Source organism: Anomaloglossus baeobatrachus, chromosome 5 (genome assembly GCF_048569485.1).
Source record: "Anomaloglossus baeobatrachus isolate aAnoBae1 chromosome 5, aAnoBae1.hap1, whole genome shotgun sequence".
Taxonomy (NCBI): Eukaryota; Metazoa; Chordata; class Amphibia; order Anura; family Aromobatidae; genus Anomaloglossus; species Anomaloglossus baeobatrachus.
In genome coordinates, this window is record NC_134357.1 from 229,237,252 (window position 1) to 229,251,378 (window position 14,127).

At 41.6% G+C, this 14,127-nt stretch overlaps 1 protein-coding gene across 4 annotated transcripts in view; it reads right to left on the bottom strand.

The window, feature by feature from the left end:
• Positions 1 to 254: 254 nt before the first annotated feature.
• Positions 255 to 14,127, bottom strand: part of CNTF (ciliary neurotrophic factor) — a 72,070-nt gene continuing 58,197 nt past the window's right edge. For 3 of the 4 annotated variants that reach the window (XM_075349148.1, XM_075349147.1, XM_075349149.1), the window contains exons 2-3: positions 13,489 to 13,670; positions 255 to 1,755 (exon numbers count right to left, since the gene is read on the bottom strand). In XM_075349148.1, coding sequence (XP_075205263.1) covers positions 1,273 to 1,755; positions 13,489 to 13,587 — 582 coding nt within the window. In that variant the 5' untranslated portion in view covers positions 13,588 to 13,670 and the 3' untranslated portion in view covers positions 255 to 1,272. Of the gene's footprint in view, positions 1,756 to 13,488; positions 13,823 to 14,127 lie in introns of those variants that run through there. The other variant, XM_075349146.1, reaches the window with a different exon arrangement.

A 14,127-nucleotide genomic window follows, 5' to 3' on the forward strand; every position in this document is an offset into this window, starting at 1 on the left:
TTTTGGGCTTTATCACAGTTGTGTGCTGTGATTAACCCCTCATTACCCCAACTGCCACCACATCAGGGCAATGGGGAACATCTAATGGATGTGACAATCTTGGGCAGCTACAGGTTGCTATTTTTAGGCAAGGGGACCTCATAACAATAGGCCTCCCCATTTTGAGAATACCAGCCCCAGCTGTCAGCTTTATCATGGCTGGGTATCAAAATTTAGGGGGGACTGCATGCCGGTTTTTTAAATTATTTATTTAAAAATAGTGAAAAAAAGCCGCATGCGGTTCCTCTTATTTTGATACACAGCCGTGAAAAGCGCAGGGCTGGGGGCTGCACTCTGTAGCCATATGCTTTATCTGTGCTCAGTATCATAATATGGGGGACCCTATGCCAATTATTTTATTTATTTATTTTTATACCACGATACTGACCTGCAGACAGCGCCTATGATTGGTTGCAAGCAGACGCTGTCACACAGACTGGGGGACTTTTACAGTCCGGGTCCGCTCATCACTACTGACAAGCTATGTTTTTTAAACATGTACCACTGGTCAAAAACACAAGGAAAAACTGTGGGAATGAAATGTTAGAGATCACACTATTTTGCTGTTCACATGAAAAATGTATTAAAAATCACATGAAAAGTTCTACGTGACAACAAGTCCTTTTAGTAAGGTTGTCCATGCCATAGACAGAATTTAAGATCAGAATTCTAAAATAATTTTACTGCAATACTATAGAATACTTTACTTGAAAAAATAAGTCATGTCAAAACTGCACTGCCTATAATTAAAATTCTGTTCTGAATAACAATCCTAATACTGATTCATCTTTATAATGTCCACAGTGCCACTTTTCTCATTTTTGTTAAATTAGACATTAATTTTATATAATTTATCTATATTGCTATGATTAAAGGAATTGTTCCCTACTTTGATACTGATGACCTCTTAGATAATCAATTTTAGATCAGAGGGATCTATCAACCTCATGGATCTTATCCTCTTGAATAAGTGCTGAGTTCTTGTCAACGAGCACTAAACAGTGCACAAGGTTGTGCCTCCTGCTTCCTCCAGTGGCTATATCTGGCCGCCGATACTGATGATCTAGTCTGCAAGGGACAAACTATATATATATATATACTTTTAAAGTGATTGGATTTACCTCTATTTGATTCCCTGACATACGCTGTGCAGTGTCAAACCTACTTCATGCCTTCAGTTCTATTCTAGCTTCTCCTTCATTCTTGATCCTCTGCCCAAATTCAACCTAAACGTCACTGTTCACTTGTTTCTGTGGACCTCACAGTCTTGATGGCCAAGTTCCCCCTTTCTCTATGCAACTTTCGCAAGTCTCTGATGCTTCTCACTGCCCAGATTGCCAGCTCCCTCAGAACATGATAACCCCTGACTTTCCTATCAAATATTCCTCCTACTGCACTATCCATCTCATCTACTCCTTCCTCTAGTGTTTTCTCTAGGCCCATTTCTGTTCCAAGGTACTCTAGTTGGGACCTCAGGGCTGACACTTGTGCTAGAATGCTATGAAGACTACTATGAAGATCATCCTCTCCTTGCAACAGGCTGTCGCCTTGTTCTTCTATCACGCTCATTAGTCTTCTCTCGAAGTCAAAATAAGCAGTTATATTAGCAAGTAGTCTCTCTTCCATTGCCATCTCTGCCCAGGTGGCTGAATCCATGGATGAGTTTCCTCCAGGAAGATCATAATGAGTTAAACTGTGAAGTCCATGCGCTTCCACCTGTGATAAAAAATAATTCACATATAAACGTAATGTATTGTAGATCATGCTCTTAAAGCAGTGTTTCTGAACCTGCAAGGGGATATATGCATAATGACCAAGCGTACACTGCAGAAGTCAGGAAATGGCTACTTGTAAACAAGGACAGGGAGGATGATTGGAGCATCGTTGTGTGCTCTATGGGGGATTGAAGAGGTGAATGATGTTTCAGTTTTAAATTTTAGCATTTTAATAATTGCAGCCGTTTTATTTTTTCAAGTTGATTTGCTACTTTCCCATCTGGTGTGACATCTGTTAAGTCATACCTCCCACCTGTCCCGGATTCAGCGGGATTGTCTACATTTGAGGGCTCACTCTTGCAGTCCCACTGGTCACTGCTTTTTTCCCGGGCTCCTTCTTTCAGTTCAGTGAATAGATTAACTCAAGAAGAGCAGTGCATAAATTAAATTCTCATTTGCTCTGATTTCCCACAACAGGACTAAAACTCATGAGTTTGTGAGCTTTTTGTCCATAGGCAGCAGCTCTACCTTTTAGCCACTGCCTGTACTGATGGGTATAGGCGGATTTGGTAATCCTGACTTGTATTGCAGGCAGAGAAGCAGACTATTCAGCTACATAAAGATATAGCTAGATATATACTGAATTTCTACTTAGAAGAAGGAAGAAGTCAAATTCTTTTTTCCCTATAAAACTACCATAAAGAAATTAGAAAAAAAATGACAAACCATTTCAGCATTTAGACTTCAAATCAGCAAACTTTAATGGTCTAGTTTAGGGAGAATACCTTTGTAGGTTGAAGGTTGAAAGTTATCCTTTATCTATAGGGTGGGGGATAACTTCCAAATGCTGAGGGTCTGACTGCTTAGACAAACAATGATACCAAGAACAATACTCTTAAGAAAAATGTATGGACATAACAAAGGTGGAACAGTTGCACCTCTGCTTCTTTCATTCTCTACGGCAGAGTTCCCCAACTCCAGTCCTCAAGGCACACCAACAGTGCATGTTTTTAGGATTTCCTTAGCATTGCATGGGTGTTGGAATGATCACCTGTGCAGGTGATTAAATTATCACCTGTGCCAGGGCCGGATTAAGGTTGGTGGGGGCCCCTGGGCAGAAAATCTGGTGGGGGCCCCATAAACTTTAACATTTTTAGCCATAACAGTAGAGCACGAACTGTAGCATTTAGATATAAATCCAATGAACATTTATCTTATCCTGTTCTGCCACATTCAGATTTACAGGACTACAATACAGATACAGTCCAGGATCACTCACAGCCGTCACTTATACACACAGTACAATACAGACACAGTCCAGGATCACTCACAGCTGTCACTTATACACACAGTACAATACAGACACAGTCCAGGATCACTCACAGCCGTCACTTATACACACAGTACAATACAGACACAGTCCAGGATCACTCACACCCATCACTTACACACACAGTACAATACAGACACAGTCCAGGATCACTCACAGCCATCACTTATACACACAGTACAATACAGACACAGTCCAGGATAACTCACAGCCGTCACTTATACACACAGTACAATGCAGACACAGTCCAGGATCACTCACAGCCGTCACTTATACACACAGTACAATACAGACACAGTCCAGGATCACTCACAGCCGTCACTTATACACACAGTACAATACAGATACAGTCCAGGATAACTCACAGCTGTCACTTATACACAGAAAGTAGAGTTACTCACATATTTTTTTATTCATACCAATGTGAAGGCAGCCAGGGCCGGCTCCAGGTTTTTGTGGTCCCCGGTTGAGTCTCAGTGGGCCCCATCCATATGCAGACACGCACATACAGTCATACGTACATATACATATTTGAAGACAAATTCACAAAAATACATTTAAACAGACAAATATATGCACAGTCATATACACTGACATACATGCAGACACAGATGCATTACAGGTGTTAATATGGAGAAGTCACAAGCAGCATCACTCACCTCCCCTGCTTGTTTCCGTCCAGCTCCTCCAGGACATGTGGCTGTGTTGCATGATGGCCATCACTAACAGACATGACTGCACACCATGCACACTGACAGCACTGCTGAGCAAAGAGAAGAAAAAAAAAAAAAGAAAAAAAACCAGCTAACCCTTTCAGGAGATTAGAGTATCAGCCAAGAACGGTGCACGGACTTTTGGTAGTTAGACCTTACTACCACGAATTGCAGGGAGGAGGAGATAATCCAGCATCCAGTTCCAGAAATTTAAAACATCAGATTTTATTCAAAATTTAATTAAAATTCCTGTGTGTGTGTGTGAAGCAGAGCTGAAGAAAGATGTGTGTGTGTGTGTGTGTGTGTGTGTGTGTGTGAGAAACAGATGTGTGTGTGTGTGTGTGTGAAGCAGAGCCGTGTGTGTGAAGCAGAGCTGAAGAAAGATGTGTGGTGTGAAGCAGAGCTGTGGTTGTGTGTGTGTGTGTGTGTGTGTCAAGCAGAGCTGTGTGTGTGTATATATGAATCAGAGCAGTCTGTGCGGCACCCCAGAACTATATGGGTCCCCCAGAGCGCAAAGCCACCCATCCCAGTAATGTGTACGCCACCAGAGCTGTTTGCCACTCCAGTAACATCTATGCCCCCCCCAGTAAAGTCTATGCCCCCTGCCCCGCCTGTAATGTATATAATGTAGGCCCCAGCCCCTCCTGTGATGTATATACAGCAGTGCTGTCAGTAGGGAGGAGGAGATAATCCAGCATCCAGTTCCAGAAATTTAAAGCATCAGATTTTATTCAAAATTTCATTAAAATTCCATGTTCCATGGTTGCATTAAAAACGCATCATAGCAGGTGTAAAAAGGGAGGACGCGTTTCGGACGTATATGTCCTTAGTCTAGATAACACTAAGCAAGAATGACATGTTACTATAAAGATTTAGAACAGGAAGTAGGAAAACAATCAAGTCGAGTGAAATACACAGGTTTCACACAGAGAGGCAAGGGGAGAGTGAAAAAAAAAAAATTATAGTTAGAGGACATTGGCAATCTCATTTTTCACATTCATGCCATGCGGCATTCTTGTTTTTAGTAAATACATCCATTTAGCCTCTCTACGCAATAAAGTTTCCCCCATATCGCCACCTCCCTTTGGTAAAACAATCTTTTCAGCTGCAACAACTTTTAAAGAATCCAGGTTGCCCGCATGCTGGCTCTGAAAATGTCTGGATACCGCAGACAAAGTGCGAGTGGTAGTGTGACTGACATCATAAACATGCTCACATATGCGTCTTCTTAGTGCACGTGATGTAGAACCCACATACTGGATATGGCAATGTGTACAGGTCACAACATATATCACACCACTTGTGCCGCAATTTATCATTGTGCGGATTTTAAATTCTTGTTCAGACACACTTGAAACTACTTTAGTAGTGCCTGTCATGAACTTGCAAAGTCCACAATTTTTCTGTCCACACTTATAGGAGCCAACAGTAGGCAACCAACTTTCCTGAGTATTTTTATTTTTAACATTTTTATTTTGGTGGTCGCTAGGGGCATCCATGGTTGCTATAGTTTTATTACGTTTGGATTGAATTTTACACCGTTTTTAAGGATGGTTCTTAGAGTGTCATCCACATACAGAATTGGTAAGTATTTTTTTATGACACTAACAATGCTATGGAAATCGCTGCTATAATCAGTAGAAAAAACTATAGGTGAACAGTCCTTTGAATTAAAGGGAGATGTTTTTTTCGTTTGCAAATACTGTTCCCTAGTTTTTTCATCTGATTTTTCCCTGGCTGCACTAATAATTTTAGATGAATAACCTTTTCTCTTAAAACGTCCCTCTATGATTTTGCATTGATTTTCATATGCATTGGATGATGTGCACGTGCGTCTGGCCCTTATGAATTCTCCCGTTGGGATATTATTGGTGACGTGTCGGGGATGGCAACTGGTAGCATAGAGGAGAGCATTCCCTGCTGTAGGTTTTCTATAAATATCACATACCACTGTTTCATTCTCTAAGTCTGCACTGAGACTTACATCCAAAAACGGAATAGTTATTTTATTGAATTGAAAAGTGAATTTTATGTTGCAGGGATTGTTGTTTAGATACTCCATGAAATTTTTTATGCTACCAGCTGTTCCATCCCAGATCACTATCACGTCATCTATATATCTCAAAAAAAGAAAAACATTAGAAATAAAGGGATTTTTTTTGGAAAAAATATACTCCTCCTCCCACCAAGACATGAAGATATTGGCGAGAGAAGGAGAAAATTTAGAGCCCATAGAGAAGCCTTGCGTCTGCAGGAAAAAATCATCAAGAAAAGAAAAATTTTTTGTTTTTCAGCAGAAAAAATGTCACATCCAAAATGTAGGTTTGCAATTCCATAGAATAACTGCTATACTTTTGAAGGTAAATTTTAAGTGCTAAAATGGCCAGATCATGCGGTATAGAAGTATACAAATTTTGTACATCACACGTGAGCCAACAAAATGAGTTTTGCCACTTTACGCCCTGCATTATATTTAATACATGTTTAGTGTCATGCAGGTAACTGGGTGAGACCTTCGCTAAAGGATTAAGTCTGCTATCAAGCCAATCTGACAGGTTTTCTGTAATGGACCCGATGCCCGATATAATTGGTCTGAATGGTGGGGGGGAACTGTTGTTTGTGGATTTTTGGTAAAGCATGGAGTAGAGGAATTCTTGGAAAAGATGGATTAAAAAAATCACTTTGTTTTTGATTAATTATTCCTTCCTCTAAACCATGCTGTAACAATCCCTCTAATTCTACTCTAATATTACTGGTAGGGTCCTGATTGATCTTTTTATAAACACTACTGTTTTGTAGCATGTTTTTCAATTCTTTTTCATAGAGACCTGTGTCTAGAATAGTAACCGACCCCCCTTTATCAGAGTTTTTAATTACAATGCGGTCATTTTCGGCTAATGTCCGCAGTGCTTCTTTTTCAAGGGGCGTGATATTAGTATGTTTTTTTCTTATGTTGTTATCCCTTATTTTCATTAAATCTTCCTCCACTAAATACTGGAAATCATCCATTATTTGTAACCTGGATTGTTCAGGATAAAACTTGGGGTTCGGAATTCTAGTGGGAAAATTCTTGTCAGTCAAATGGGGGATTTTAGACGCAGTTTCAGATAAGTCTCTCAAAAATTTCAATGAAACCTGCTCCTGAAAAGTCGCAGGAATAAATTCTTCCGGATTCAAGGAATGGGGCACAGGTTCATTAGTGCGGTCATAATCAGCTCTGTCCTCCTGAAAAAAATGTCGTCTCACTGCTATTCTTCTGACAAAATTTTTAACATCCAGAATAGTATTGAATGTGTCCATTTTGACTGAGGGTACAAAATTCAATCCCTTTTGTAGTACTTGAATTTGTGCTGGGGTCAGTATGGTCGCAGACAGGTTGATGACTGTGAACTCATCATACGTGGCTAATAATTTTTGTTCCTGGTCGATCTCCTGTACTCCCTTACAAGGATGGTGTTTTCTGCCAGATCTTCTCGTGCGTTTTTTCCGGTACCGTTTTCTAGACACAGGTCTCTATGAAAAAGAATTGAAAAACATGCTACAAAACAGTAGTGTTTATAAAAAGATCAATCAGGACCCTACCAGTAATATTAGAGTAGAATTAGAGGGATTGTTACAGCATGGTTTAGAGGAAGGAATAATTAATCAAAAACAAAGTGATTTTTTTAATCCATCTTTTCCAAGAATTCCTCTACTCCATGCTTTACCAAAAATCCACAAACAACAGTTCCCCCCACCATTCAGACCAATTATATCGGGCATCGGGTCCATTACAGAAAACCTGTCAGATTGGCTTGATAGCAGACTTAATCCTTTAGCGAAGGTCTCACCCAGTTACCTGCATGACACTAAACATGTATTAAATATAATGCAGGGTGTAAAGTGGCAAAACTCATTTTGTTGGCTCACGTGTGATGTACAAAATTTGTATACTTCTATACCGCATGATCTGGCCATTTTAGCACTTAAAATTTACCTTCAAAAGTATAGCAGTTATTCTATGGAATTGCAAACCTACATTTTGGATGTGACATTTTTTCTGCTGAAAAACAACTATTTTTCTTTTCTTGATGATTTTTTCCTGCAGACGCAAGGCTTCTCTATGGGCTCTAAATTTTCTCCTTCTCTCGCCAATATCTTCATGTCTTGGTGGGAGGAGGAGTATATTTTTTCCGAAAAAAATCCCTTTATTTCTAATGTTTTTCTTTTTTTGAGATATATAGATGGCGTGGATAGTGATCTGGGATGGAACAGCTGGTAGCATAAAAAATTTCGTGGAGTATCTAAACAACAATCCCTGCAACATAAAATTCACTTTTCAATTCAATAAAATAACTATTCCGTTTTTGGATGTAAGTCTCAGTGCAGACTTAGAGAATTAAACAGTGGTATGTGATATTTATAGAAAACCTACAGCAGGGAATGCTCTCCTCTATGCTACCAGTTGCCATCCCCGACACGTCACCAATAATATCCCAACGGGAGAATTCATAAGGGCCAGACGCACGTGCACATCATCCAATGCATATGAAAATCAATGCAAAATCATAGAGGGACGTTTTAAGAGAAAAGGTTATTCATCTAAAATTATTAGTGCAGCCAGGGAAAAATCAGATGAAAAAACTAGGGAACAGTATTTGCAAACGAAAAAAACATCTCCCTTTAATTCAAAGGACTGTTCACCTATAGTTTTTTCTACTGATTATAGCAGCGATTTCCATAGCATTGTTAGTGTCATAAAAAAATACTTACCAATTCTGTATGTGGATGACACTCTAAGAACCATCCTTAAAAACGGTGTAAAATTCAATCCAAACGTAATAAAACTATAGCAACCATGGATGCCCCTAGCGACCACCAAAATAAAAATGTTAAAAATAAAAATACTCAGGAAAGTTGGTTGCCTACTGTTGGCTCCTATAAGTGTGGACAGAAAAATTGTGGACTTTGCAAGTTCATGACAGGCACTACTAAAGTAGTTTCAAGTGTGTCTGAACAAGAATTTAAAATCCGCACAATGATAAATTGCGGCACAAGTGGTGTGATATATGTTGTGACCTGTACACAGTGCCATATCCAGTATGTGGGTTCTACATCACGTGCACTAAGAAGACGCATATGTGAGCATGTTTATGATGTCAGTCACACTACCACTCGCACTTTGTCTGCGGTATCCAGACATTTTCAGAGCCAGCATGCGGGCAACCTGGATTCTTTAAAAGTTGTTGCAGCTGAAAAGATTGTTTTACCAAAGGGAGGTGGCGATATGGGGGAAACTTTATTGCGTAGAGAGGCTAAATGGATGTATTTACTAAAAACAAGAATGCCGCATGGCATGAATGTGAAAAATGAGATTGCCAATGTCCTCTAACTATAATTTTTTTTTTTTTCACTCTCCCCTTGCCTCTCTGTGTGAAACCTGTGTATTTCACTCGACTTGATTGTTTTCCTACTTCCTGTTCTAAATCTTTATAGTAACATGTCATTCTTGCTTAGTGTTATCTAGACTAAGGACATATACGTCCGAAACGCGTCCTCCCTTTTTACACCTGCTATGATGCGTTTTTAATGCAACCATGGAACATGGAATTTTAATGAAATTTTGAATAAAATCTGATGCTTTAAATTTCTGGAACTGGATGCTGGATTATCTCCTCCTCCCTACTGACAGCACTGCTGTATATACATCACAGGAGGGGCTGGGGCCTACATTATATACATTACAGGCGGGGCAGGGGGCATAGACTTTACTCGGGAGGGGCATAGATGTTACTGGAGTGGCAAACCGCTCTGGTGGCGTACACATTACTGGGATGGGTGGCTTAGCGCTCTGGGGGACCCATATAGTTCTGGGGTGCCGCACAGACTGCTGATTCATATATACACACACACAGCTCTGCTTCACACACACACACACACACACACACACACACACAGCTCTGCTTCACACCACACATCTTTCTTCAGCTCTGCTTCACACACACACACACACACACAACCACAGCTCTGCTACACACACACGGCTCTGCTTCACACCACACATCTTTCTTCAGCTCTGCTTCACACACACGGCTCTGCTTCACACCACACATCTTTCTTCAGCTCTGCTTCACACACACGGCTCTGCTTCACACCACACATCTTTCTTCAGCTCTGCTTCACACACACGGCTCTGCTTCACACCACACATCTTTCTTCAGCTCTGCTTCACACACACGGCTCTGCTTCACACCACACATCTTTCTTCAGCTCTGCTTCACACACACGGCTCTGCTTCACACCACACATCTTTCTTCAGCTCTGCTTCACACACACGGCTCTGCTTCACACACACACACACACACACACAATCTGTTTCTCACACACACACATCTTTCTTCAGCTCTGCTTCACACACACACACAGCTGTTTCTCACACACACAGCTGTTTCTCACACACACACAGCTCTGTTTCTCACACACACACAGCTCTGTTTCTCACACACACACACACAGCTGTTTCTCACACACACACACAGCTGTTTCTCACACAGACACTCACACAGACACACACACACACCACACAAATTTCTTCAGCTCTGCCCTTACCTGCTCTGATGCCATCCTCCTGCTGCTCCGGTATAGGCCGCCGTCCTGCTGCTGTTCCGGTGCCGCGGCCATCCTCCTGCTCCGGTGAGTCTCCTCTCCTGGCCGCGGCACCGGTCTTCTCCTCCGCGGCCGTGGCGTCCCGCTGTGGCGGCCGCGGCGTCCCGCTGTGGCGTCCGCGGCGTCCCGCTGAGGCGGACGCGGCGTCCCGCTGAGGCGGCCGCGACGACCCGCTGTGACAGCCGCAGCATTGGACACCGCAGCAGAACAGGGAGCAGGCACACCTCTGACCCCGGAAGTACAAGCGCTAGTACTTCCGGGGTCAATCAGCGTCCTGCGCCCGCAGTTTGTTTTTGCGTCTTAGAGACGCAGATACAAATAAATGTAGGTGCGCCCCCCCCCCCGAAAACAGACTGTCTTTACAGAGGGGGAGAGGGTGTGAAAAAAAAAAAAATTGCTGACGGGTGGCAAGTATGGCCCTGGTGGTGGGGGCCCCCTTGGAAGCTTTTTTGGTGGGGGCCCCGGGGCTGAAGCCCCGCCTGCCTCGCCTATAATCCGGCCCTGACCTGTGCAATACTAGGGAAACCCTGAAAACATGCACTGTTGTTGGGCCTTGAGGACTGGAGTTGGGGACCCCTGCTCTACGGGACGGGTGAAAATTGCTGAGTATGGCGCTCAGCTATCTCCGGCAGTCCCTTTGAGAGCCCCTTCAAAGCGGCTTCAAAAATGGCGAAAAGTTTTTCTGATCATCTTCTGCTTCAAAGGCTCAGCGGGTATGCCAGCATCTATAAGACTTGATGTGCACATACCCTTACTATTATGAGTGCCAACTGAATTCAGATAACTGTCATACCACCAGTTATGTAATAAAAGAGTACGTGAGAAGCTATCATCAACCAAATGTTGATTTATAACAGATTGATCATTTCATCCCCTTCAAGAAAATACTACTGGTAACAAAGAAAATAAAAGCAATAACTGGTAATGAATCAGTGTTCCTCATTAGAAGAATATTGCACACAACTAAAATCTTACATTTCAAAAAAACTTCCCGTGCAAGAGTGCAGTCACATGTCCACACGTATATGATCTGTATAGTTTCAGGGACGTGCTGACTAGTGTCATCCAATGCCACTCAATTCTCAGCTACATGCAGTTATCTGACTGACCCTTGCACGGATAATACAGTGGAATAATGACAGCATGTACATTGCAGACTGTCATGATTTGGCAATCTCCAGTCACATAGAGGTTGCAGACTTTTCTTCTCCATATGAAAAACCCATTTAAGCTTTAAGAGTTATAAGCAGCAAGCCCCTGCTGGTTAACACCTTCCTGGTGAAAACTGATTTATTTATAGAATCTGTAGGGTAAAAAGAAAAGGTTTAATTGGAGACTCTAGAGCCATTCAATGAAAAGGACATCAAACATGACTAGGCCTCATTCAGATGTAATACGTTTTACTTATACTCGAGTGAAATAAAAAAATAGAACAATTTCCATCAGTGTTTAGTCAGTGCATCAGTTTTTACCATCCGTGTTTCATCTGTTTTTCTCATATGCAAAAAAAATCTGGTAATTTTCTCAAACTTTTCCTAGCAGTCAGAGAAAAACAGACAGCACTAGGATGCAATAAGTGTGTGGTGTCCAGCTTTTTCATGGCCCTATAGACTTACATTGGTTAGTTTGATCCTTGACTTGCATCAAAAAGTGACAAGTCTCTTAGTTTGTTTTTTTGTGGACTCTCGGCTCACGAAAATATGGACACGTAAATAGCTCCATACATTAGGTACATGGTTTATTTGGGAAAAACATGGAAAGCACTCACATGTGAATTTAGTCTTAAAGAGGTTATCCATTACTTAAACACTGATGGCCTATCCTTAAGATAGGTCATAAATGTCTGATCGGCCTCTTTAAGTGATTTTCATTAGTGTTTTCACTGATGAGAAAAAAAGACGTTTCTCCACATTCACCTATCAGTCAGTGAAAAACGACATCCGGAGGAAAAAAAATTGGACTTATGTACAGCTCTATAGACTGTCATAGGTATGACGTAGGACGCATCATCCACACGTGGCTGGGAAGAAGTACGGTGACTGCACAAGATGGAGAAGGTACCGGACTGAGAGCAGCGACTCCCATCAGACTGGACTGCCCCCTAGGTGATTATAATAAAGGTCTTTTTTACGTTCAACAGAGTGGCCTGGGCACTTATATACATAGTATTCTAGAATGCTGTATATAAGGGTTCACTGGTGGTGGGTGCAGCTTATAGGGAACAGACCTAGTGAGAGGTTCCCTTTAATATAGCGGAGACTAGCCCAGTGTCTGAAACGCACGTCACTGATGACACTTTGTTTCAGGGTGGGAGGGGAGACTGTGGCAGTGACCACAGCTTCTGCCTCCTGGTGACGACTCTTTATGAGTATCCCAGAATGAACAGGAAGTAGGAAAAAAAAATAAAGAAGTTAGAGTAGGGAGGGAACAGTAGGGACATAAAATCCACAACATAATACTGAAAATAAGGCAGTACTTTTTAAGCGATATGTTGTGACTAAAGGACTAGACGACCAATCACTATAGAGCCAATGTTTCTTAAAGGGATTGTCAAACGGTATATTTATTTCTTTTTTAAGCCATGGATTGAATAAAAATAATAAACAGAGGCCTATTCACCTTCCAGCAGTGTATGCTGCTTTGAAGGTTTTTGTCGGCTCTGTAATCAATGTGTGCTTCATTTGGAAGTGAGTGCAGTGCAGCAGCCCGTAATTGGCTGCAGAAGTCAGGTGACTAGAAAAGCACATCATGTCTAGAAGAGGGCGCTAAGACATCGCTTCCATAGCCGGCAGAGGTCTGCGGAGCGGTCTATGCAACATCTACGCAGGCTCTGGAAAGGGAGTAGGCCCATGTTTATTATTCTTGATGACTCCATGGCTAATTTCTTTTTATTATTTTTTAACTGCTGGACAACCCATTTGAATGTTGAGCTTATTCATCCATCATTTTACTGACAAGGACTCCAAGCGTTACTCTGTAAAGAACAAGGAGAACCTACATGCACACAGACAATTATACAAAAAGAACAAAATTACATATAGCTCACATATTTCTCAGTCAGGAGCAGGAGGTCCACGTGGATTTTTCGCAGTTGTTGAATAACTCGTAAACAGACGTCCTTGTCCAACACTTCAGAATCCATCATTGGCTTAGCGTGTTTTACATGAGGTAGCACAATTGCTCTGAGCCCAAGCACATTTATGACTGAAAGTTCAGCAATATTAGAGACTGATAAACAGAGCAGAGCGTGTAGGGAAAGAGAGAGAAAAAGACACTGACTAAGTGACAGCGAGTGGATAGACAGAGACACACATAGCATTAACAGTTTAATCCCACGGATTAGCGAGGGAATTTTTCATTGGTGATTGTTCTTAGTGTGTGAGGCGTGTAAACTAGGTACCATGCGCAACACCCTAGCAGAAAGATGGAATGTCCACTGAAAAGCTGATGCACTGCAGAATATAAGGTCACTATTGTGTGCTGAGCGTAGGAAGAAAGCAATTGCAAGGAAGAAAAACAGAAATGAAAAGCACAAACATCCAGTGATATAATATAAACTGACATGCAAAACGTTTTTTGTCAATATTTTTTTGTTACTATAACAAATATTGTCATCTACTGGTTTCCATAATTATTGCCTCATCTCCGGAGTTCCACAGCTATTGACATAGCAGAGCATAACAGT